Source organism: Heptranchias perlo, chromosome 26 (assembly GCF_035084215.1).
Source record: "Heptranchias perlo isolate sHepPer1 chromosome 26, sHepPer1.hap1, whole genome shotgun sequence".
Lineage (NCBI taxonomy): Eukaryota > Metazoa > Chordata > Chondrichthyes > Hexanchiformes > Hexanchidae > Heptranchias > Heptranchias perlo.
The window spans coordinates 19,895,565-19,921,564 of NC_090350.1; the positions used below are offsets into that span (position 1 = coordinate 19,895,565).

The 26,000-nt window shown below is 42.5% G+C and overlaps 2 protein-coding genes across 3 annotated transcripts; both read right to left on the bottom strand.

The window, feature by feature from the left end:
- Nucleotides 1–1,687: 1,687 nt before the first annotated feature.
- On the bottom strand, nt 1,688–11,532 carry LOC137342534 (interferon alpha-inducible protein 27-like protein 2A). Of its 2 annotated transcripts, none has more exons than XM_068006473.1 (6): nt 11,303–11,532; nt 8,745–8,871; nt 7,300–7,326; nt 6,454–6,489; nt 3,583–3,702; nt 1,688–2,855 (listed from the first exon to the last, which is right to left on the bottom strand). In XM_068006473.1, exons 2-6 carry the CDS (start codon nt 8,794–8,796, stop codon nt 2,749–2,751), a joined length of 342 nt encoding a protein of 113 aa, XP_067862574.1. In that variant the 5' UTR covers nt 8,797–8,871; nt 11,303–11,532; the 3' UTR covers nt 1,688–2,748. The 2 variants fall into 2 exon arrangements, with proteins under 2 accessions (XP_067862574.1, XP_067862573.1); XM_068006472.1 differs by having other exon boundaries at nt 3,541–3,702; nt 11,303–11,522.
- An 8,341-nt stretch (nt 11,533–19,873) lies between these two features.
- LOC137342802 (interferon alpha-inducible protein 27-like protein 2A) lies at nt 19,874–24,456 on the bottom strand. The gene is made up of 4 exons (XM_068006987.1): nt 24,152–24,456; nt 22,972–23,027; nt 20,839–21,000; nt 19,874–20,428 (listed from the first exon to the last, which is right to left on the bottom strand). Exons 2-4 carry the CDS (start codon nt 23,006–23,008, stop codon nt 20,313–20,315), a joined length of 315 nt encoding a protein of 104 aa, XP_067863088.1. The 5' UTR covers nt 23,009–23,027; nt 24,152–24,456; the 3' UTR covers nt 19,874–20,312.
- Between the last annotated feature and the right edge of the window lie 1,544 nt (nt 24,457–26,000).

Genomic DNA, 26,000 nt, shown 5'->3' on the forward strand with positions numbered 1-26,000 from the left:
AAGCACTATCAATTGGTGTCCTACATCGTATGTCTGAAGTTCAAATGTTGTAAAAAGTGCCCCACTGTTTGAAATCCTGTAAATGTCTGATTGAGATACATATTTTGATTTCCTTTGTTCCTGGTTGAACTTCAAAGGAGTTTGAAGATATATTTTGTACAGTACTGTTCCAAATCTTCTGGGCCTATCAGACAGAGCTGCGAGAGGCTCCAGGGGCAGTGAGGCTTTCAAATTAGGCTCAAACATGTGCTATAAATCATGCCCAGTAAGAACAAAGCTCAGCCTGTCTAAACCCATTTCACACAAAGGCTTTGGAACCAGAGAGAAGTCTTTCATCCCTTCAGTTTGGACTGCATCCAGACCCAAGGCACAGAGGTGCAATGAGAATGTTTTATCCAAAGGTATCACTTAGTTGCTGTTCCATCATTGCTGCCTGCTGATCCATGAGGTTTGATCCTGAATATTGATGTATTTCATTCTTCTATATGGATGAATATTAACTCTACTTAGCAAAATAATAACCAGGGAGCCTGCACTTAATATTTTAATTAATAAGATAATTACATAATAATGTGTCTTCCTCCAAAAACTGTAATTAGGAGTATGGCATTAAACAGTAGTAATGGGAATGTTCATAGGAATGGTTTCAATTGCAAGGCAATTTCACATATCTCAATTTCCCAACCCATTGAACATTGCATAATTTTCTGAGTGAAGAATGACTGTGCATTTATATAGCATATTTCATGTCCTTAGTAGATCCCAAAGCACTTCACAGCCAATTAATTACTTTTTTTGAAGTGTAACCACGGTTGTTTTTTGGCAAACACGACAACTAATTTGTGCACAGCAAGGTCCTACAAACTGCAATGAGATAAATAACCAATTGGTGGTGTTGGTTTAAGAATAAGTGTTGGCCAGGACACTGGGAGAACTCCCCTGCTCTTTTTCGAATAGTGCCACGGGATCTTTTTTCTTACACCTGAATAGACAGACGGGACCTCGGTTTAATGTCTCATCCAAAAGGTAGCACTTCCGCCAATGCACAAAAGTTTTAGCCTAGATTATGCCATCAAGTCCTGTAGTAGGGCTTGAACCCACAATGGTTTGACTTAGAAGTGAGAGTGTTACCAAATAACCTAGCTGGCTGGTTTCCCATCACCAGTGCATACTCAGAATTTTTGAGTCTAGTGAATTTGTCAAATCAGTCTGTTCTGGTTTCAAACTGAGGTTATTATTCTAAGTCAATGCACCACCTAGTGAATCTCCCAAATTGTCAGCTATTATTGCTGCTAGTGTTTGTAATGGGTTAACAGGCAATACAGAATTACTGAAAAGGTGCAAGCATGTTTAACAGGGTGCTGAATGACAAAGGCCAATAACTAAATAATAACTTAAATATAAAGTAATCCGATATAAATGCAGACCTTTAGAGACAAAAGAAATACTGCGCTAACTTTAGGGAACCCGTAATATTAAATTGTATGTCAAGTAGAATATCTAAATAGAGTTAGCTTCTAAAACGGATGTAAATAACAGCAGCTTGCACTTCTACAGTGCCTTTAATATCGACAAACATCCCAAGGCACTTCACTGAGGCATAATCAGAGACAGGAGATATTAGGAGGGGTGACCAATAGCTTGGTCAATGAGGTGGGTTTTAAGGGAAAAAAAACACTAAAACAGATGCTATTTTAGATTTTATTTGGTAAAGATTTAGCTCCATAAAATTACAACGTATGGTAGTGTGATGTAAAGTATTATAACATCTTCTACGAAACTCATTTGTAAAGGCAATCTATACATTTACCATCGCAAATCATTCTGACATAAGACATTCCAGATGAAGAGTTTCCAAGACCCATATGTCAACCAAGAGATGCATGTATTTTTTTTATGAACTGTATACTTTATTTACAAAGTAAACCCCCCCCCCCCCACCGCAAAAGAAATCTCATGCATTTCACTTGTGAGACCCTTGAGACTCCAGTTATATCTCTGTGGTTTAGGCCAATCTTCCGCTGAAATTAGAGCGGGAGATGGGATATACCCCCACACAGAAATTCTTCCCCACTGTGTTCCAACACTGAGCCAGAACATTAAAGTTTAACTTTATTACTTGTTTACCTGGAATTTGCTCCAGCAATAACACTGGAGAAACGGTGTTTCAGCCGATCTTCTGCCAAAATTACGGCACGGAATTGGGGACACCCCCCCCCATCTCCCAATGGAGAGTCCACCTTCTATTATTATTGTACAATCATATCACTCATGACCTTTCTTTAACCCCTTGCAATTAACAGAAACTTCTATCATAACCCAGAACTGACAGAAACTTATCAATCTTCATTCTTGGTATGGACCATGCAAATAAATATTGGTATTACATTCAATGGTGCCCTTACAGCATCCATGGAACACTTGTCATTTCTTTAAAATGTAGTCAGAGCTGAATGTTTCCATTCACGCAGTGACCAGTTATAGAACAACATGATATCTGGAGCTGAAACAGTGTAGAATGTTTAACCCAATTCTAATTGAGAAGATTGTTAACAAGGCATCTGAACAGCAGTAAAAATACAGAATCACCGATACTAAAATTAAAAGTTTTTGCAATTACTTGATTTATTTTGAAATCCCAATCGATAGAATATTCAGCTGGTAATACCAGAATACCATTTCATCCCATGCACAAGCTGCCTAACTCCTGCCGAGTATCTACTTTGAAAGCAGCTGTTTCTGTTGATTTTAGCACTTGTCTTCAGAATCACAAAAAGCCGCTTTAGCAGCATAGCCAGCTGCAGCACCAGCACTTCCTACTGCAGCAGCGCCAGCAGCAGAGAGTCCAGCGGCTCCTTCATGAATAAAAGAAGAAAAATATATTAAATCTTTACAATGCTTCTTAAAGTGTAGCAATATTTATATGACATATTCCCTAAACTTATTTAGAAAATTGCCTCCACACATACACATTCTCTTCAGATGATTCTATGCTGTGAACCATTTTTCAAAAAAAAGCACAGCCAAGCAACCCACTCTCAGGCCTCCAACAGTGCTAATATGAAGGGTGCCCAGGTTTTCTCTCCTCCCCTGTTGGGAAGTGTCTGTCCCTTTTGGTGCTTTTGCCCTTCTTGAATAGGCTTATTGATTTAAAGGAACAATTATATGGATATAATTGTTCATCCACAGTTTTTGCTAACCATAGCTTTAAATATGTAATTATATAATATATTTCAAAATACAAATCATATGATAGAACCTTTTCTAGTTACTTTGCTGATCAGTTTCATTTCAATTAAACAAACATAGCAGCAATGGAATTTTATTCCAACACCCTTCCTCCAATATTCAATCACTATCTCACCCCCAGCCAAGACTGATAACTTTCTGTCTGAGAAACCATAGAACACCACCCCTCACCAGTTTATATATGGAGGGATGATTTATTTAAGGTGTTGGACCAGTGATTATATTAACATCAATCTTCATAACTGATTCTCAATTTGATTTTTAAAAAAAAGAACAAACATGGAATCATACCAACAGACTGAAGGGTTGCCACAACACCACCAGCTACTATACCTCCTCCATTAGCTAACGCAGCCGCAGACATAATTTGTGCTCCTACAGATCCAGCTGCTATTCCAGCACTAGTAAAGCCAACTGCAGCGACGGCAACTGGGGCAGCAACGACTGCAACAACTGCAAAGTAGGACAATAAAAAGACAGTTGTTAAGAGAACTAAATATTTGGGGAGTGATGCTGCATCCCGTTTTCACTACGGACTGATGAGTGTAGCACGACCTATGACAATGGAGTAACATGGGTTTGATGTGTAAAAAAAAATCATAGAATCACACAGCACAGGAGCCCATTCAGGCCATCATACCTGTGCTGGCTCTTTGAAAGAGCTATCCAATTAGTCCCATTCCCCTGTCCTTTCCCCATAGCTCTGCAAATTTTTCCCCCTTCAAGTATTTATCCAATTCCCTTTTGAAAGTTGTTGATGAATCTGCTTCCACCATCCTTTCAGGTAGATCATGCATTCCAGATCATGAAAAAATTTCTCCACATCTCACCTCTGGTTCTTTTGCCAATTCCTTAAATCTATGACCTCAGGTTACCGACCCTTCTGCCACTGGAAATAATTTCTCCTTATTCACTATCAAAACCCTTCATGATTTTGAACACCTATATTAAAGCTCCCCTTAACCTTCTCTGCTCTAAGGAGAACAACCCCAGCTTCTCTAGTCTTTCCATGTAACCGAAGTCCGGCATCCCTGGTACTCTTCTAGTAAATCGCCTCTGCACCCTCTCCAAGGCCTTGACGTCCTTCCTAGAGTGTGGAGCCCAGAATTGGATACAATACTCCAGCTGGGGTCAAATAATAGCACATTACCACACCGAAAATCCATGGGAGTTCCTCTGGACTTCAGTGACAGACCAGCAGAACCCATCAGAAAATGTCGGGTTGCCTCCATTTTTGGGATTTACTGGCCCACCCCTTAGAAGTCAGTGTAATTGGGGTGCACATCAGAGGGCGGGGACTCTCTATGCCGGGATTGCCCGCTTCCCTGGCTCATTGGAGACCTGGCATAGTACATTGAGTGAGATTAGGTGTACAGGCCTTCAGATGGCAGAGGTGGGCCCATGGAAAGGGGGAGGGAGGGGTCTGGGTCGGGTGTGATCCCTGAAAACTGATAAGATTTTTAAAAAATTTCTTGAGTGTAAAGGGGACATGGTTGTCATCTTGGAGGGGCGGAAGGGGCATGAGCAACCCCATTCCCATTGGTGGGCAGGCGCCGGATTTTCTGACTGCATGGGGCAGGCGGGTACCAGAAATGCACCCACAGTGGCGTTTGCACCCATCTGTCCCATACAAGTGAAGTGCCATCCCACTGATCCCACAAACTCTGGCAGGATGAATGCTGTAGGGCACTGGTGGGTGCAATCCTGCGAATATTCAGGGCCAACCTGTTTATAGGTCTGTATTAGCCATTACGTAGCAAGTGCAAAATTCATTTCTATTTTATCAATGATATACTGAGTTATGCTTCTGCTTCAATACGCTTGCCATGCTCATCCCTTTTGCTCTCTTCACTTTCTTTTGGTCTTCTCTTATGGTTCTTTTTCTCCCCCTCCTCCTTTTCCTCATTTCCTGGTTTGCTTGTTTTCTGTCTCCCTCACATTTTCTTGTTAATGCTTTCTCTCTCAAATTTTCTGGTTTGCTTTCTCTCTCACTCACATTTTCTGGTTTTCTGTCTCTCACATTTTCTCATTTGCTCTCTCTCCCACACATTTTCTCTCTTTCCTCTTCTCATTTGATCTCTTTTCCTTGTTTTGCTCCATCTCCCCTTTTTGTGTTTCATTTTGTTCTTATCTGGTTCACTTTATCTCTCCCACCGTTTCTGGGTTGCTTTCTCTTCTTCATTTCTAGATCAGTTAGGCTTTTCACTCCTCTCTCTCTCCCCTAGATGGCTGCTCCACTATCTGCTTTTCACTTTCCGCTCTCCCTATCCCATTTCTTAGCTCTCTCTTCTGTTTATTTTCTTCATTGACGGGGGGGGCGGGGTGGGGTTGGCAGTGGCAGTGGGGCCGTGGGAGGAAATTAAAGCAGACTACTGAACAAGAAGGATGTCTGCTGAATCCAGGGCCTTTCGGGCTGGACTAGTTCCTTGCAACAGCACAGGCTGGTTTGTTACTCCAGCAGGAGGGGGCAGGCTGACTCTATAGTGGCAGTGAAAGGGAGTGGGCCTGGGTCACTGAAGAGCCAGAGGAAGCAGGCCACACCTGGGATCTTTACAGAGCGAAAGGGAATGGGCTGTTGGCGAGAGAGATCATGGCTCCAACAAATTTAAAATGACATGGGAAGAAATGGAGGTAAGGGGCTTGCTGTGACCGATGCCATCTGTAGCCAATCAGAAAGAACTGAGGCAGCCCTTCACTTAGCACCTGTATAATTCTACTACAGCTTCCTAATTTTTAAAGAGCTCCTCACTATGTCACAAGTTCACATTTTAAAGTTCCAAATTCACAAAAAAAGAAAAGGTGAATTTGCAAAAGGGCATTTACCCCTGATAATCTAGGCTGACAATTTAGTGCAGTACTGAGGGAGTGCTGTATTGTCAGATGTGCCATTTTTCAGATGAGATGTTAATCCAAGGCCACCATCTGCTTGCACGAGTGGATGCAGCAAAAGATGCCATGCACTATTCAAAAAAGAGCAGTTCTCCCGGTGTTCTGGGCAACATTCCTCCCTCAACAAACACCACTAAAAACAGATTATCTAGTCATTCGTTCAATTGCTGTTTGTGGGACCTTCCTGTGCACATTTTGGTTGCCACATTTGCCTACATAACAATAGTTATGAAAAGTAATCAACTGATTGTGAAGCACTTTGGGACATCCTGAGAATGTGTTAAGGCGCTATATAAATGCAAGTCATTTCTTTACCTGCTCCTCCTGCAACCCAGGCAACTGTTGACCAATCTGCAAATACATGGACCAAAAACAAGCATTAGACAAGGATTCGACAACTGGGAGGCAAGCTGCTCATTTGTTAACCTCTTGACTGCTATACTTGTAATGTAGGAAATCAGTCAAGTTAAATTTAGACTGTCACTTTATTTGTTTGCAGACTACCTGTATAATGCACAAGTACTTTTCTTCTCATCATGAGCACTAATAAGGTCAGGGACACATTAACGTATGAAACTATGGGCCCCAGCCAAATATAGGGCCCCCTACAGGGATGGCGAGCTGTGCCCTACAAGTTCCAGCACTGGAGAGCAGCAGCCCAGTCTTATCCTTCTGGGTATGTTTTAATGGATCGGAGGATTTGTAGCGGGGGCGGGGGGGTGCGGTTGTGTGGGTGAGCCCCACGAATCCTTAATTCAGCTCTGATTAAGATTTTTTTTTTGCTTACTGCCATGCTATTGGCACCAGATCTCAAGCAGCTGGATTTGCTAAGGCTGGTGGTTGGGAGGACCGGGCTTTAAGAAAAATGCAGCACCTGGCCATTTTCTCTCCCAGTCAATGGGTGCAAAAGTAGCTGAGTGCTCAACTGTCACTTTCCCAATACAGTAAACAATACTGGCGCAAAGAAAAGTGGGAAAGTGTTCCATCCCCCAGCCTTGCCACCTCCCACCTTAAAGAACACATGAAAAAGATAAACAAGTCAAGAGAAAAAAAGAAGCTCCTCTTAGCAACACAACCTAATAACAGAACTTTACGATCACTATGGACACACAAGCCACACAGTATAGAAAGGAGGGAGGAGTAGAGAAGAATGGGTGTTACCTTTGTCACTCCAAGGCAAGCTTGAACCTGTAAAGGGGAGCAGATTAATAACAGAATGAGAGAATTTTCTTTTTATTTTGTCTTTTAAAAGTATTTGTTTTTTTATACACACACACACACACAGTGACAAATCTCTCATATCATTGATCACAGTGCGTCAGAGGATACAAACTTGTGTTTACATAGCATCTTATCACATCCTCAGAATGACCCAAAGCATCTTACAATCAATGGATTACTTTGGAATTGCATTGATATTTACAGAAAGTGTCCACTATATGGAAGACTTTCAATATATTATAGCTAGGTGGATGTATCTCCACTATGCCTTTTGCATATGCTCAAGATTACAGTCAAATATTAACAAGATGTGCTTCAAAATAGATTAGTACACCATCCCTTATTTTTTAATCACCATAAATCCCAACTGGGAGAGTCTGTGATTTCTTGCTGATTCTCTTCTGCTCCTTCTGTCTGTGCCAGGGAAATAACTGATGTTATTCCAGGTGGCATGAAAAGTTTCATATCTCACTCTTTCCCTTCAATCATAGGTGGTACTGCATCTTGGTTCAATCATGCCTGTCCCTCATAAATACAGTTCCATATTGATCAGTCTCAAGAATCCTAAGCTTTTTCTGTGCTCATAACCTCTGCGAGTCAACTGATCGAATTGCTAAATGTATTTTTTATGGAAAAGCAGCTTCAGCTGTTCTCTTCCTGACCTCCAGGTGCTGTTCCTCCTGGTCACTTGCCAATAATCTGTGAATCCTCCTTTTCACCACTCTGCCATCCTGATGGTACAGTTGCTAGTTCTTTTTGGCTCATTTTTCTCCTCCAACTTTCATTTTTGATGCCAATGCCAAAGAACTTTCCTCCATTCTGTTCTACCTCTATAACTGACGTTAAGTTTTATCCCCATTGTGTGGATTAGATCCTTAGCTCCCTGGAATCCAAGAAAGTATCTAATCCTGATCATATCCTCAAGACATGTGCCTTCCCTTCTGTCTGTAGTGTTTAGCCTTTGAAGATCCAAAGTTTAAGTTACCTACTCAGTATTTTCTGATTTATTTTCCTTTTCTATTCTTATCAACTTGATGGGCCTTTAATATTCACTTGTTTCCCAACAAAACCCCAGAGGGCTGTGGCTGCTCAGTCGTTGAGTATATTCAAGGCTGAGATAGATAGATTTTTGGACTCTAGGGGAATCAAGGGATATGGGGATTGGGCAGGAAGGTAGAGTTGAGGTTGTAGATCAGCCATGATCTTATTGAATGGTGGAGCAGGCTCGAGGGGCCGTATGACCTACTCCTGCTCCTATTTCTTATGTTCTTAAAAGAAAGAAACTTCTTTTAAGAGGGATGGGTCAGTAAGATTGCAGAAGGGCCAGGCATAACTTTACAAGTATTTGAAATCAATCAGCATTTCCACATAAATCTACGTCTCACCTGTGTTGAAAGAAGCAGACAAGATCAACACGATACAGACCAGGTGTTGCATTTTTCCGATATTTTCAACCACGACCAATACAAGAATTGCGGGTTTCAGTAACAGCTGGAACACAATGTGACCTACCTGCATGAATCAACAAAAAAGGCAAGTTCAATTAAAAAGGTTACAAGGGAAGACTAGACTGTGCTATGTAGTAACTTCACCTGGTAGCAGATTTATAACTGCAGCTAGAGTTGGTTCAAATTGTTATCAGTAAAGCTTGGTTTCAAATTTTGTCCAGTTACCTTCAGTGAACTTATAACTCTTCACTCTTAAGTGATTACTCGATTAAAAACTGAATTATACTTCATTTTTGTTGGGATGTATCAGTGGTTAACCTCCAATAAAAATGTAGTCATGCTGCTGCTGCTGTCAGAGGTGGTGCTTTCTTATTAATTCCTGAGATGTGGGCAATGTTGGCATAACTGAATTTTTAGTATTTATCCAATTCCCTTTTGAACGTTACTACTGAATCTACCTCCACCACCCTTCCAGATCATAACTCGCTATGTAAAAAGATTTCTTCTCTCTCCTCTGATTCTTTTACCAATTACCTTAAATCTATGTCCTCTGGTTACCAACCCTCCTGCCAGTGCAAACAGTTTCTCCTTATTTACTCTATCAATATCCATCATAATTTTGCATGTCTTGCCTGGTTCCATTCTTAACTATCCAGTTGTAGCCAGAGAATCACCGGCTTCTTTTCCCGTTCCCACACCGTTACCTCTGGAGTCCCCAAGGATCTATCCTTGGGCCCCTCCTATTTCTCATCTACATGCCGCCCCTCGGCGACATCGTCTAAAAACACGATGTCAGTTTCCACATGTACACTGACGATGCCCAGCTCTACCTCACCACCCCCTCCCTTGACCCCTCCACTGTCTCTGATTTGTCACACTGCTTGTCCTACATCCAGTACTGGATGAGCAAAAATTTCCCCACTCTAGATATTGGGAAGACTGAAGCCATTGTCTTCGGTCCCCGCCACAAACTCCATTCCCTAACCACCGACTCCCTGGCCATTGTCTGAGGCTGAACCAGACTGTTTGCAACCTTGGCGTTCTATTTGACCTTGAGATGAGCTTCCGACCACATATCTGCTCTATCACCAAGATCGCCTACTTCCACCTCCGTAGCATCGCCCGTCTCCAACCTACCTCAACTCATCTGCTGCTGAAACCCTCATCCATGCCTTTGTTACCTCTAGACTTGACTATTCCAATGCTCTCCTGGCCGACTTCCCATCTTCCACCCTCCATCAATTTGTGCTCATCCAAAACTCTGCTGCCCATATCCTAACTCGCACCAAGTCCTATTCACCGTCGCCCTTGTGCTCACTGACCTACATTGGCTCCTGGGCCGGGAATGCCTCGATTTTAAAATTCTCATCCTTGTTTTCAAATCCCTCCATGGCCTCGCCTCTCCCTATCTCTGTAACCTCCTCTAGCCCTGCAACAATCCGAGATCTCTGCACTCCTCCAATTCTGGCCTCTTGTGCATCCCCGATTTTAATCACTCGACCATTGGCGGCTGTACCTTCAGCTGCCTAAGCCCTAACCTCTGGAATTCCCTTCCTAAACCTCTCCGCCTTTCTACCTCTCTATCCTCCATCCTTGGTCACCTGTCCTAATATCTCCTTATGTGGCTCGGTGTCAAATTTTGTTTGATTACGCTCCTGTGAAGCACCTTGGGACGTTTTACTACGTTAAAGGCGCTATATAAATGGAAGTTGCTGTTATTATAAATCTCCCCTTAACCTTCTCTGTTCTAAGGATAATCCCAGTTTCTCTAATCCCTCCACATAATTGAAGTCCCTCATCCCTACGCGATTTTCCACATTGTTGGATAGATGCCAGAATCATAGCTCTACTGCAACAACATAGCTGGGAAGGAGTTGGGAGGTAAATGGCTAGTTCCGGTGTACAGGTCTTTAGCACAACGGCTGGGATGTTATCAAGGTCGGTAACCTCTTCATCACATAACCCAACTCTCATTTAAATGATTGCAGGGCTTTCTGCTCCAGATTACCCACACACATAAAGGGCGATTTTAACCCTGCTGAAAAAAAAAGACTGTGTAGCCTAAAACTGAATGGAGGGCAACTGTAGTGATCATTTTCAGGATCAGTCAACAGTTTAACCCATCAGCAGGTTAATTAACCTCCGAAGTTGTTCTTCCAACCGATTGATATATATTTATTTAAATAGTAAAACAAAAATTTGGAACCTTTTCATTTAAGCAATTGTGCTGTGACAGATGACTAAGTATGAAGTAGTAAGCAAAATAGTTGTCTAAATAATCTTGATGCTACTTATGATCATACTTTGACAAATGAATACATAACACGATGAATCCTAACAATCCATTTCTGTGCCTCTGATCGACAAGGAAACGACTGCCAAGATAAAGCGATTTTCAAGTGATTATTATGGAAAAGTAATATCGCAAAAAATGCTACCCTGCATCAAATTTGTATTAGATATTTTATATGTTAACTGGTATATGTTGGGCTTACCCAAAGCCAAGGTCAGCTGCAGCAGATCTCAATAACAGCAGCCAAGCATTTCCTTCAGTATAGAATATATAGCAAACTGAGAGGACTCTGCTGGGTCCAAATGCTCAATGAGTTCGATTTATTCATATTTTAGGCACAGGAAAGTTTTTTTGCAGTGAGAACCGGGGCGTACCCTGTAATTTAAATAATTGCTGTTTACCACAGTAAGCCGAGAGACATGACCTATTTTTTTCACTCTCTGTTTTTTTTCAAGATCCCGAGGAAATCGAAACTGCCTCTTTAGTTTCGGTTTCGTTTCTTCAGAAATCCAGCTGGCGTCTCTAACTTGCAATTGTTGGATTACACGCACTAAAGATCAGTCCCCTTTCAAGTTCCAAAGCGTGTGACCTTCAAAGCTCTTGAACATTTATTAAGCAGTATTTTTACTAGTGCATTAGTAGATATTATAAGACTTTAAAAGCTGTAAATATATTGGGATTGGTTTTCAATTTGCTGCTCTGACGTGAAACTAGCGTTTCCATGAAACGAAATCAGGTGGTGTGTAAAACGGGCGGCCAACTCGCTTTGCCCGTTTTTGCAATCGCCCAGGACGAATTTCACCCATAATGTGTTTTTGTGACATTCCTCGGTCCACACTTTTGTCACCTCCATCCTGATTTCTCCAACACCTTCCTTAATGTCCTCAAACGCCTCACCCTACATAAACTGCAGCTCCTCCAAAACTTTGCTGCTTGCATCCTGTCCTACATCATCCATGTCCTCACCAACCCAATGAGAGAAACTTTCACTAATTAACCTCAGTACTATTTAGGCTACTTCCCCACAGGGAGTACCTGAACCAATGACTTCAAAAGTTCAGGCCAATTATACAGATAAACAATGCAACTATGCCCCAAACTACCCATAAGCAACAGCACGGGAAATCAACTAGTTCTTAAAGCAAAGAGATATGATGTGGAGAGCCTGAGGGTTGCACATTGACGCTTGATGTAATGTGGGAGGAGGTAGCCCATTTTGGGTCCAGACTTGGCGCTGCTGAGGCAACGCACGTCCAAAGACGGAGGCCCGAGAATTGTGAACAATTGGTCCTCGGGCCTTTTCTAGATATTCGGGGTGAGCTGCCAGCACCGGTCACACCTCCATAGGTAGCTCGCCTGAGGAAAGGCTTCAAATTCAGGCCGTCTCTTCGCCAGCAGCGGCCCTCAGATAAGGGGGGGGGAGTAGACAACGGAAGGGGGGCGATCGCAGCCGGCAGGAGTTGTGTGGTGCCAGGGGTAGCACTAAAAGTAAAAAAAAAAGAAAATTTACATTCCTTTTCAGTCACATCCATATCCAGAAAACCCGAGCAGGTCCAAGACCTGCTCCACCCAGGACAGCCCCATTTCTGGAAATGGTCCTTAAATTGGCATTAGGCCCCTCATATGGAAGATGCCTGACACCTGTTTTAGCCGGCCACCCCGGACACCGGAAAAATGGTCCAACCCAATTTCAATTTTCAGGGGTTTCTGGGGAGCAGGACATTGCGCCCCGAAATTGGTCCTTTTTGCGCTCGTTTTAAGCCTGTCCAACAGGCACAATGAGGACCAATTTCTACCCCGGGATGTGCAAAGGAAAACATACAAAGCTGGTGCCCAGGTGTGGGCCCTGAAGGAGGCACAGAAACAAAGGCTGGATACTTATGTGAACATACTGTAGAAGCAGGATATTAAGGAGAGGGCGGAGGAGAGATCAGCTGTAAGGAAAGAATGAATGATACTGAAGTAATGACATGAGAAAGAGTCACCTGTGTGTGGAAACAGAGACAAGTTATGGCAAGCAGATTACAATGTACAAGGCTCATAGGACAGTAACTGGCCAGGTTAGATTTGTTCAGCTTTTTGTGAATAGGACATCCCTATGCAATTATCCACATTGTTGGGTTGATGCCTAGGTCATAGCTCCATTGCAACAGCTTAGTTGGGGTGGGGTGAGGGGAGGTAAATGGCTAGTTCTGGTGCACAGGTCTTTAGCACAACAGCTGGGATGTTACCAGGGTCGGTAACCTCTTCATCACATAACCCAACTCTCATTTAAACGATTGCAGGGCTTTCTGCTCTAGGAGATTACCCACACAAGCTAGGGGCGATTTTAACCCTGCTGAAAAAAGAGACTGTGTAGCCTAAAGCTGAATGGAGAGCAACAGTACTCAACATTTTCAGGACCAGTCAACAGTTTAACCCATCAGCAGGTTAATTAACCTCCGATACTCTACTTCCTACAGATTGAAATATATTTATTTAAATGCTAAAGCAAAAATTTGGAATCTTTTTTATTTAAGCAACTGTACTTTGACAGATTGCTAAGTATGTGAAATAGTAAGCAAAATAGTTGACTAAATTATCTCAATGCTACTTATGGTTTGACACATAAACAGAACAAGATGAATCCTAGAAAACCATTTCTGTGCCTCTGATCGACAACGAGGCGACTGCCAGGATAAAGCACATAATCCAGAAACCATTTTGAAGCTTTGCTTTGGGTGAGGCAGGTTTGGGGCACCATTTAAAACATGTACCATGTATCATGTACCATACCAAGTCATTTCTTCAGCTGAAAGGAAACTAAATACATGCAGAATCTGGCAGACTCTTAAATTTACATATCAAAAATAATAGACCTGCAAGTTACTGGGTAGGTAGGAATATGTTTTCATATTTCCTGGAAGAGCAGCTGCTGTAACTAGAAGTATGTCTCATGGTCATAGTTCCATTGTAATAGCTTTGCTGGGGTGGGGAGGTAAATTTCTATTTCTGGTGCACAGGTCTTTAGCACAAGAAGCTGGAATGTTATCAGGGTCGGTAATCTTATTGAATGGCGGAGCTGGCTCGAGGGGCCGTATGGCCTACTCCTGCTCCTATTTCTTACGTTCTTACGTTCTTGGTCTGTTCTGTGTAACTACACACAGCAGTTATTGAAGAATAACCATCAGGACATCTCCGAGGAAACAATATTGGTTGGAAATATCCAAATCCTCTTGTGCATTTCTCAGTCTTCTGGGACTACGAACTGTCCATAGTTGCCAATGTCCGCGCTGCACACAGACACCAGCTTTTCCAGCCTCGGAATGGGAAATCAACTGATTTCAAGCATCACAAACAGGGGCCGGAAAAGCTGTTTCCGGCACAAAAAGTGGATGATTGGCAACTGTGAGAACAAATCACTACCTTTAGCTTTAGCTTTGCTATTCCTAAATATAATCATTGAACCACTACAATCTCACTTACTCTCCACACCTCTTTTGTTCTCGGTACATTATTATGTCGCTGAGATTCTTACTCGGCTCCTTTTCCTGAGTAGCTCCTGGTGCTAATCGGTTCCATGAAACCTATGTGTTACTCCTATGTTACTCTTCTGCTTTTACAAGATTCTTCTTTAACCACCTTTCCCAACTGTAGCCATTCCTTTTCACCTGTCAGTATCTTGATCCACTACCGCTTCCAAACAAATTCATTTCTTATCTCTTCCAGCTGGTCCCCATGCTGAGCTTTTTCTCCTTCTGTGCCCAATGCTCACTCCTTATTCGTTGAACACTTCTAGGAACCTGGGGCATTTACTAATCTCTATGAGCATTTCAATCCTAGTCCTTAATTCTACTATCCTTTCCTTCGATTTGCAGCCATTCACTTCCTGCTCAATTACCGCACAGATTACACAATCCACTGTTCTCAATTCCATCCTTTTTTAGCTATATTCTAAAAATTATTTGAACAATTAATAAAGAGCAGCAGCCAAATGTTCACCCAAGTGCAGTATAACAAACGGTGAGGACTCTGCTGGGTCCTAATGCTCAATCGGTTCTATTCATTCAATTCCCGGCACAGACGGGTAATTTCTGAAACACGTGGCCAATCCACAACGTTAGATTTACGCCCCGGCAACAAGTTGAGAATCAACCCCATTGTGTGTGAATGGGGTCAACCGGCAGAGCGTGCCAGAGGCCCACCTGTTCTGGCAATGAAGAGGCCAGAGCCATTTAGTGGACCTGGCTTTATTTAAATTGCACCGAGCTGCCCACCCCAAATGGGCTGGCGGCCAGATAAGCTTGGGGAATTGTCACGATAGTGGGGTGAGGGGATGCCTGGTGGCAGTGGCCCAGATTATTTTTGTAGGGCCCTATCCAGTTACTTCTTGATTTACCTCATTCCTACATTTCCTTCAGATCCAGTTTGCATAGTTAGAAAAGGTCAAAGAAATTCTTTGAAAACAAATGAATGAAACAAGAGTAGAAAATGTTGGAAATGCACTGTGTTCTGAAGACAGGTCCCACTCAATGGCCCTGAATTTGCTGGGAAAATAACGGCGAGTTAAATGCGCTCACCGTTATTAGTGTGTAAATAACTCAGTAATTTGCGTCAACGAAGAGATACGCCGTGAGTTGCGAATTGCCACAAATTGCTGGACGATTTGTGCCACTCCACTGTTAGCCTCACGAAAACGGGAGCTCACCGTCAACCTCCCTGTGAGTATCAAAACATTTCTGCATTTGCGCTGTTAAAATGAATTAAACTTGCCGCAGAAAGTTAGGGCTGGCACTTAACGATGTAAGGATGCGATTTATGTTCCTGCAATGCCACTCAATCTCTCCGGCCCAGAAAGGAAACAATTGGAATTGTGGAGTTTCATTCCTACAGGCAGTAAATTGTTCCAAGCTGTTTTTAAAATTTTTTAATTAATGGGCCGGAACTTGCTCCGACCGGCATGGCAAGGCTGTCCGCACATCCTGCGGACAAACACCACGAATAAAATTACCTTGTAGTCTCCAATGTCCACTTGTTCCCTGTTCTATTTTTTTTAAGTTTAGCGCTATGGATCCAGCGCAGGTTCATTAGGATCCGATAGAGACTGTGGGAATGGAGGTCCCGCCCACAGAATCTGTCAAGAAGTGAAGTCATGCCGACAAGCAGGCAAGTAGGAATCATTCATTTAAAGTAAACTTCTGTATGTTAGTTTAAATAAAAATTTAACATATCTTATAAAAAGCCAAGCAAATGATTTAATGTAATGAAACTTACAGAAGTTAAAAGTAAAAAAAAGTTTTACATTTTTAATTTCTAAACATTTTTTTTAATGATCAGAAAATATTAAAATAAGTGTAATATGACATTCCACATTTTTAAAACTTAATTTTTGTTGTTTCTCAGTAACTAACAGTCATCACGCTTTTAAAAAGTAGCAAAGAGCTGGTATTTTCCAGCGTACCTTTTGGTGGCGTATCTTTGTTCCAGATGGGGAGATGGGTAAGTTTATGAACGTTTAGTGATTTTATTGATTGTAGCGTAGGTGGCCCTTTAATTTAGACCTGTCAAACCGCCGGCAAACCAATGGGAGCAAGCTCACGATTTCCGGGTTTTAGTGCGCATTCGTGAACTTACTCAATAGATTCGCCAGCGGAGAGAGAGGACGTCATTACTCACCTTGGGTGAGTAATTTCTGGGCCAATATTTTTTTTCTTACTTTCCCTTTGTCTCTTTTTTCTCTCTCTCTTAATCCAATCTTTCTTTTCCTCACTTTAATTCTCTTTCTATATCTAATTTGACTCTAATTCACCCTATTTCCTTCTCTGTCGTTCCTCGGTTTCTGTCTCCATCCTTAAATTTCACTGGTTAAGGATGTTGGTCCTGCTATTCACTAAGATCCCAGATGCCCTGTTGACCTCGCCCCCGTCATCAGCTTGCAGTTCCAGCAATTTGCAGTGCAAAACATTTTCGAGCTGAAGGGTGAGGGTAACAATCTAACGGAGCACGTCACGAGATGCCCCGCTCCAGCAAATTATGGGCCAATATGTTAATCTTTGTCTTTTAAGATATCAGATGACCTGTTTTGCATTCCCAGCATTTTTATTTCAGATTCCCAAGCATTCATGGTCTTTTTAATCTAAGCTTATGAAGCAGTTCTTATTCAAATACTTTCTTTTATAATCAATTCAAGAGTCGCCTTCAGGAAAAAGTGTTTAGAATGCATACATAGTAACAGTCATTGTAGCTAGGTTATGTTTCAAAGCACCAAAGTTTTCAATTGTAAGATACAGCTTGAACACGTACATGATGGACGTGCTCTCCAAAATGGGGTTTGGGGAGGGAATCCGCAATTGGATCCAACTGCTCTACACAAACATCAGTAGCGCCGTTTCAATCAACGGGTGGGAATCAGAAAGCTTCCCGATCAAATCTGGAGTCAGGCAGGGCTGTCCTCTCTCCTCTGTCTTGTTTGTGTGCTGCATCGAACCCTTTGCCGAGTCCATCAGGAGGGATGCGGGCATAAGAGAGGTGACGATCCCAGGCAGCGGAGGCACTCAGGTCAAGGCCTCCCTGTACATGGACGACGTTGCCGTCTTTTGCTCGAATCAGCTGTCGGTCCGCAGATTGATGAGCATCTGCGACCTGTTCGAACTGGCCTCAGGGGCCAGGGTAAATCGCACCAAGAGCGAGGCCATGTTCTTTGGGAACAGGACCGACCGATCCTTTGTCCCCTTCATTGTCAGGTCGGATTACCTGAAGGTGCTGGGATCTGGTTCGGGGGGGCCGGGGCGTGCACCGAAAACTGGAAGGAGCGTATTTCTAAGGTGAAGCAGAAATTGGGACTGTGGGATCGATGATCCCTCTCGATCGTGGGAAAAAACCTGGTCATCAGGTGCGAGGTGCTCTCGGTGTTGCTGTACTTGGCACAGGTCTGGCCCATACCTCGCTCCTGCGCCGTGACAGTCACCCGAGCCATCTTCCGCTTTATCTGGAGATCAAAAATGGACCGTGTCCGCAGGGACACGATGTACAAATCTCTGGAGAAAGGGGGGAAAGGCGTGCCCAACGTGGCCCTCATCCTGATGGCCACTTTTGTGTGCGGCTGCATCAAGCTTTGCGGGGACCCCTGGTAAGAAAACACAAAATGTCACTACGTGCTGAGTGGCTCAAAGTGGCGCTAGTGTCTGCCTGTAAGAATTAATTTTGATGACCTTAGCGAATGACACTTCATGGGAGTGAAGTTCTTCTTGGTGTAACCTCTTCCCAGAATAGATCTAGAACTTCTTTCTTGCCAAACATTTGGCTTAAACACCAGTCTCATTAACTCAAACTACTCTCCCATCCTCTGACTTTTGCCTTTTGGCCTGTATTATTGCTCTGTATCAATCTCACTGGCTCAGCAATATGGAACTTGATGGAACAGGGTTCTCCTAGCATCCCAAATGCCAAAGCCATCGAAGGTGACACTGCTTTTACTGGTACACTGCTGGAATAGCCCACATGTTATAGCAATTGCTGTCTAACTGAGAAATGATGAGAGAGGAGAAATGATTGGAAAAGCTAACACAGGTATTTGATGTGGAGATGCCGGTGATGGACTGGGGTTGACAATTGTAAACAATTTTACAACACCAAGTTATAGTCCAGCAATTTTATTTTAAATTCACAAGCTTTCGGAGGCTACCTCCTTCGTCAGGTGAACGATGTGAAAATGAAATCCTCGAGATGAAATCGCATTTATAATTCACAGAACAATGCTTGGTGAGTACAGACAGTTTTTTCAACTGCCCGTTGCCAAGGCAATCAGTGTGCAGACAGACAGGTGTTACCTGCCAGGTCTCACAGAATATACAAATCACCAAAAAAAAACAACAAACAAAAAAAAACAGAGATAGAGAGGTAGAAACATAGAAAAGACAGCAACTGACCCGTTATATTAAAAACAGATAACATTTGTTCGCTGGTGGGGTAACGTGTAGCGTGACATGAACCCAAGATCCCGGTTGAGGCCGTCCTCATGGGTGCGGAACTTGGCTATCAATTTCTGCTCGACGATTTTGCGTTGTCGTGTGTCTCGAAGGCCGCCTTGGAGTACGCTTACCCGAAGGTCGGTGGATGCATGTCCATGACTGCTGAAGTGTTCCCCGACACTTCAGCAGTCATGGACATGCATCCACCGACCTTCGGGTAAGCGTACTCCAAGGCGGCCTTCGAGACACACGACAACGCAAAATCGTCGAGCAGAAATTGATAGCCAAGTTCCGCACCCATGAGGACGGCCTCAACCGGGATCTTGGGTTCATGTCACGCTACACGTTACCCCACCAGCGAACAAATGTTATCTGTTTTTAATATAACGGGTCAGTTGCTGTCTTTTCTATGTTTCTACCTCTCTATCTCTGTTTTTTTTTGTTTGTTGTTTTTTTTTGGTGATTTGTATATTCTGTGAGACCTGGCAGGTAACACCTGTCTGTCTGCACACTGATTGCCTTGGCAACGGGCAGTTGAAAAAACTGTCTGTACTCACCAAGCATTGTTCTGTGAATTATAAATGCGATTTCATCTCGAGGATTTCATTTTCACATCGTTCACCTGACGAAGGAGGTAGCCTCCGAAAGCTTGTGAATTTAAAATAAAATTGCTGGACTATAACTTGGTGTTGTAAAATTGTTTACAGGTATTTGAGGCAGGGATGTGCTGAAATAACTAAGCTGCTCTCAGCTTCCCCAAGTCTGGACATTCTGTTAAAATTAGATAGCCCGGTGGTGAAGGATAGAATACTAAGAGCCCGGTCTTCAGTTGCTTCCAAGCCTTTATTCACAGAGGTTCCCCTTACACACACACCACACCCTAAATAAGCTCTCCTATAAAAAGGATACAAGAGAGTCCCTAATTGATACACACTACCTGAATACAATTAACACCCACTGATATAAATCATGCAATTAACAATTCTGTCATTCAATTTTCTGTCCATCCCACATGATGAAAGAATAAAACAAAATAGAACAATTTATTTAAACTTGGACATTAAAAAAAACTTACTGATGGCAGTAACCCAAGGATTCTAGGCTTTAGAAGCAGGCGAAGGAACTTTTGTGTCTTAAAAAGCACATGTACAAATAAGTCTCAAACCCCAAAGTCCCAAGACAGAGTATTCACAAAATTTATTGATTTTCAGTTATATTTTTCCAATTTTCCTCCTTCATAATCAGAATTGAAAGGAAAGATGTTCATTTATTGTCAGTTGTCCTGAGGTATTTTTTCTCTAGAAGATGCAAGGCTGAAGCTAAGGCACCACCTGCGGTTCCCACTGCAGCTTTGCCAGCTATAGAGAGGCCAGCAGCACCTTTAAAGTTAACAAAATAGAGAATAAATTGTACACAATCTGAGATGTCCTGAATTTGTTAATAATCAACACTTCATACATTCTTAACAGCTTAACAGTCACCTCGTGAAAGATGGAGTCCATAGAATAATCTATTGGACAATTGATTTCTTCACTTGTATTTACAACAAAGCCAACCAATTATTTCATTAGCACTTTGTTGAGATTTAAACATAACAGAATTAAAGTTTAATGCAAAAGTGTCATTTAATTTGTAGTAAGACTACTGAGGGAAGTTTCCAAGACAATCGGGTATTTAATATAAAATGCTATTGTGCACCATCGTAGATGCAGAGAAAACCAAACAGCAGTAGACAGGCTTTAAACAAGAATGATTGAGACATGTTCATTACTTATCACTGGGACCTTACCAATAGATTGAAGGACAGCCACCGTACTTCCAGCTGCTACAGCTCCTCCATTGGCGACAGCAGCTGTAGACATCATACTTGCTGCAACTGATCCAGCAGATATTCCAGCACTGGTAAATCCCAGTACTCCCAGCACCACTGGTGCTCCAGCAATGGCACCAGCTGAAAGAGGAAACATCCCCGTTTGAACACAGCACATATACACAGGAGCTTAGTACAGGCCAGTAACACACAGGGGATCAAATTAGATTGTTTGCTGTGAGAGCAATACTCAGGCAATTTAACAATATTGCCTAAAGCCTGAAATGTACAATTGTATCATGTCAGAATTCTTCCTGTCTGCAGTGATGGTTTATTTCCTTCACAACATTTCAATCCAGCATCTAGGAATACCAGTTATATCTCTAATAATAATCCAGGAAATTTTGAAGCATGCCTTAAAGTTGCCATGCTTGGAATTTCCACAGGGGTGCTCTCGATTGTCTGCCATAACTTTGGCAGAAACCCCAGAGAAACGACATAAACGGCCATTTACGCTATTTCTCCAAGGTTTCAGCTGATAGTCCAAAGTAATGAACCTCCGTGGAAATTCTACCCCTCAACCTTTAACAGCACTGAAGCGTAGAAGAGATAGCAGAATTAAACAGGAAGTCCAAGAATAACAGCCACCAACAACTCTTAACTCATGACACATGCTATGTTTCTGTGCACTGAAAATTATAGGGAAACATCTATCATATGTTAAAAATATTGAGTGGTCGCAGCAATCTAATGGTACTGGGTCTGTAGGTAGTGCTGTGAGCGTCATATTGAGTGCAGAGGGACTCAACAGTAAGCTGTGACTTCCTACCTTACTCTTGCTGCCTGTTCCTTCCTTCTTCTGTTCAGAATTTTAACCTACTCTATCGAGTAGGCGACAAGGACATGTTGCCCAAAGCCGGTGGGGTCCTTCTTTACATATGCATGTCAGGTCCCGAAGATGTCATCAGGACCTGATTGCAATTTTAACTACTGGCCTGAGCGGTGAAGCCATTATAGCTTTTCCGAGTGGTGATGGCAGCAGGAAGAGAAGCCAAGCCCAGAAAAAACCCAAAATAAGCGTTTTTACTTTCCTTGAGGTCTGGAGGTGCAGGAGGGCTTCACCAGGCCTCACTTGCCACGGACTCCCACCCCCCACTTCCCAAACACGAGACCCTCCCGAGACGGCCCTCGAAGCCGATCTCACCACCTACTTGTTGTCAGTGGGCGGTCTCCGGGCTGACTATAGTGCTATGGACTGTAGCATTATAAGCATTGTCGGTTTTCCAGCTTCATGCTAGGAAGCTGGCTTTAGGATCTCGTTTCTGGGGGAATAGGGGCAGGAATAGCTGGGGGAGGGGATGGGAAATAAATGGGTACGGTTGCCACCCTACCCTCCTAACCACCACCTCTGAAAGAAAAGGAAAAGAGAACAGAGCAGAAGAGCATAGAGAGAGAAGCAAAAAAAAAGAAATGCCAAGTTCAGGAAAGAGACAGAGAAAAAAAGCAGAACATGAGAGAGACAGAGTGTGAAACAGCAAAACAAATATGACAGAGACAGGTGAGAGACAATATAGTAAGAAAGAACTTGTATTTATAAAGTGTTTTCACGACCTCTCCTATAAACAGCAATGAGATAATGACCAGACAATCTGTTCTAGTGATTTGGTTGAAGGATAAATATTGGACTAGACACTAGAAGAACTCCCCTGTTCTTCTTTGAATAGTGCCATGGCATCTTTTACGTCTGCCTGAGAGGGCAGAGATGGCCTCAGTTTAATGTCTCATCCAAAAGACGGCACCTCCGACAATGCCAGTACTCCCTCGGTACTGCATCGACCTATCAGCTTAGATATGTGCTCACGTCTCTGGAATGGGAATTGAACATACAACCCTTCTGACACAGAGACGCGATCCTCCGACTAACAATGAGCAATGCAATGGGAGATTTACTTGCTTCCTTTATAAAAATTTTTGAGAGCATCGTCACACACTGGAAGTCACACTTTGTGTAACCTGCTTTGCTGCAGCTAAACCCATTTCAATAGCACCCTCCGGAAGATTTTATTGCCCCATTTTTTTTACATATTTATCTTAAAGTCGAATAGTGCTTACCTGCGCCTATCCCTGCAGCTACAACTGGCAACCACATGACTATCTGCTGATTAGCTCTGTAAATTGAAAAAAAGTCTGTTGTTAAACTCACAATCCTATAAACCTTGTAGGGGTAAATACTGTAAACATCTCACCCTCCCTGCCACACACACATTTTTATTGTGATTGTTCTTTCATTGTAACAGATTGTCATGAATTCATGATCTAATTAAGACACAAGGTTATAAGTCAATTATTTTTTGAGATGGAAGAGGAAACTAAATACAAGCAGAACCTGGAAGATTCCTAAGTTTACATATAAAAATTAATAGATCTATAAATCACTGCGTAGGTTTTCATATTTCCTGTAAGAGCAGTAGCTGTAACTAGCAGTATGTCTCATGGTCTGAAAAATTACCATCAGGACCGCTCAGAGGAAACAATATCAGTTGGAAATAGCCACACCCTGTTGAGCTTTTCTTAGTCTCCTGGGACTATGAACCGTATTACAATCCACTGCTCTCAATACCTTCCTTTTTCCCCACTAGTATCTAAAATTTATTTGAACAATTGATGCAAGATATATTACCCATTAACTATCTTTAAGCAATTTAACCGACAGCCTGTTTTCAAATTATTCTGAAACTTGTTAATATCCTTTAACATTCTTTATTATCTGATTAAAGTCCATGTCTGAACATACTTTGTTACCCGATTAAAGTCGATATCTGACCTACAGTGTGCAGAAAATTTGAAATTAATGGTTTAACACTTCTGCGAAAATTGTGGAGAGGGGAATTTGAGAAGAGTGGACCAGCATCCATCCTCTAGTATCTCAGGGCCTTTGTGTTGCTGGGCCTTCATAATAAATGTTGTTGTGTCCTGTCGGTAAACCTTGAGAGTGGCCTCATAAATGAAAAAGAGACACAGCTGGTATTACACTCCTCGGTCCCAGTGTTACTGTTTGTCATGGAGGAAAGCTCCAGTTATCAGCTTCAGCATCGCACAAGGGCCCAATCAACAAAGGAAATGCACTGGTGTTTGACGAATCAATTGGTGTATAGATGCACACATTTTTAAAAAATGATTATTACAGAAAAGTAATATAAATGCAATCGGTTGAACAGCTACCCTGCTTTGAATCACTGCATCAAATTTCTCTTAAATAGTTTATATATTGCCTGGTATATGTTGGACTTACCAAACGCAAATCCAACAGTAGCAGATCTCACGAGCAACAGCCAAGCGTTCGCTCAAGCGCAGAATATATAAAGCAAACTGAAAGGGCTCTGCTGGGTCCTAATAATCAATGTGTTCGATTTATTTTCAGTGCAATTCCCGGCACAGTCTTTGTGCAATTAAATCCAGGGTGTTCCCTGTAACTTATCATCGCAAAACAGTTTACTACAGTAACCCAAGAGACATCGATCGTTTTTTCACTTGCCGATTTTGGTCAAGGTCAAATCTAGAGCCCCCTGGATGACAAGGAGCTTGGGGGGGTAAGATAAAGCAAAAAAGGGAAGCTTATGTCAGACACGGAGAGCTCAATACTGCAGAAAGCCTAGAAGAGTACAGAAAATGCAGGGTGAAATTAAAAAGGAAATTAGGAAAGCAAAGAGAGGTCATGAAAAAATACTGGTAAGTAAAATTAAGGAAAACCCAAAATGTATAATAAATAAATAAAGAGCAAGAGGATAACTAAGGAAAGAGTAGGCCTATTAGAGACCAATAAGATAACCTATGTCTGGAGGCGGAAGATGTGGGTATGATTCAGAATGAATACTTTGTGTCTGTCTTCACAAAAGAGGGGGCGATGCAGAGATTGTAGTTGAGGAGATGGAGTGTGTAACATTGGATGGGATAAACATAGTGAGAGAGGAAGTATTAAGAGGATTAGCATCTTTGAAAGTAGATAAATCGCCAAGCAGATGAAATGTATCGCAGGCTGTCAAGAGAAGCAAGGGAGGAAATAGCAGAGGCTCTGACCATCATTTTCCAATCCTCCCCGGTTACAGGCACGGTGCCAGAGGATTGGAGGATTGCTAATGTTGTACCGTTGTTTAAAAAGGGAGAAAAATATAGACCAAGTAATTACAGGCCAGTCAGTCTAATCTCGGTGGTGGGCAAATTATTGGAATCAATTCTGAGGGACACCATAAATCGTCATTTAGGAAGGCATGGGTTAATCAAGGACAGTCAGCATGGATTTGTTAAGGGAAGGTCATGTCTGACTAACTTGATTGAATTTTTTGAGGTGGGAACATGGAGGGTCGATGAGGGTAACGCGTTTGATGTGGTGTACATTGATTTTAGCAAGGCTTTTGACAAGGTCCCACATGGCAGACTGGTCAAAAAAGTAAAAGCCCATGAGATTCAAGGGAAAGTGGCTTGTTGGATCCAAAATTGGCTCAGCAGCAGGAAGCAAAGGGTAATGGTTGACAGGTGTTTTTGCGACTGGAAGGCTGTTTCCAGTGGGGGTCGGCAAGGCTCAGGACTCGGTCCCTTGCTTTTTGTGGTATATATTAATGATTTGGACTTGAATGTGGGCGACTTGATCAAGAAGTTTGCAGATGATACAAAAATGGGACGTGTGGTTGATAGTGAGGAGGAAAGCTGTAAACTGCAGGAAGATATCAATGGACTGGCCAGTTGGGCAGAAACGTGGCAAATGGAATTCAATCCAGAGAAGTGTGAGGTAATGCATTTGGGGAGGGCAAACAAGGCAAGGGAGTACACAATAAATGGGAGGATAATGAGAGGTGTAGAGGGACCTTGAAGTGCATGTCCACAGATCCCTGAAGGTAGCAGGACAGGTAAATAAGGTGGTTGAAAAGGCATACAGGATATTTTCCTTTATTAGCCGAGGCATAGAATATAAGAGCAGGGAGGTTATGCTAGAACTGTATAAAACATTGGTTAGGCCACAGCTTGAGAACTGCATACAGTTCTGGTCACCACATTACAGGAAAGATGTGATTGCACTCGAGAGGGTACAGAGGAGATTTACGAGGATGTTGCCAGGGCAGGAGAATTTTAGCTATGAGAAAAGA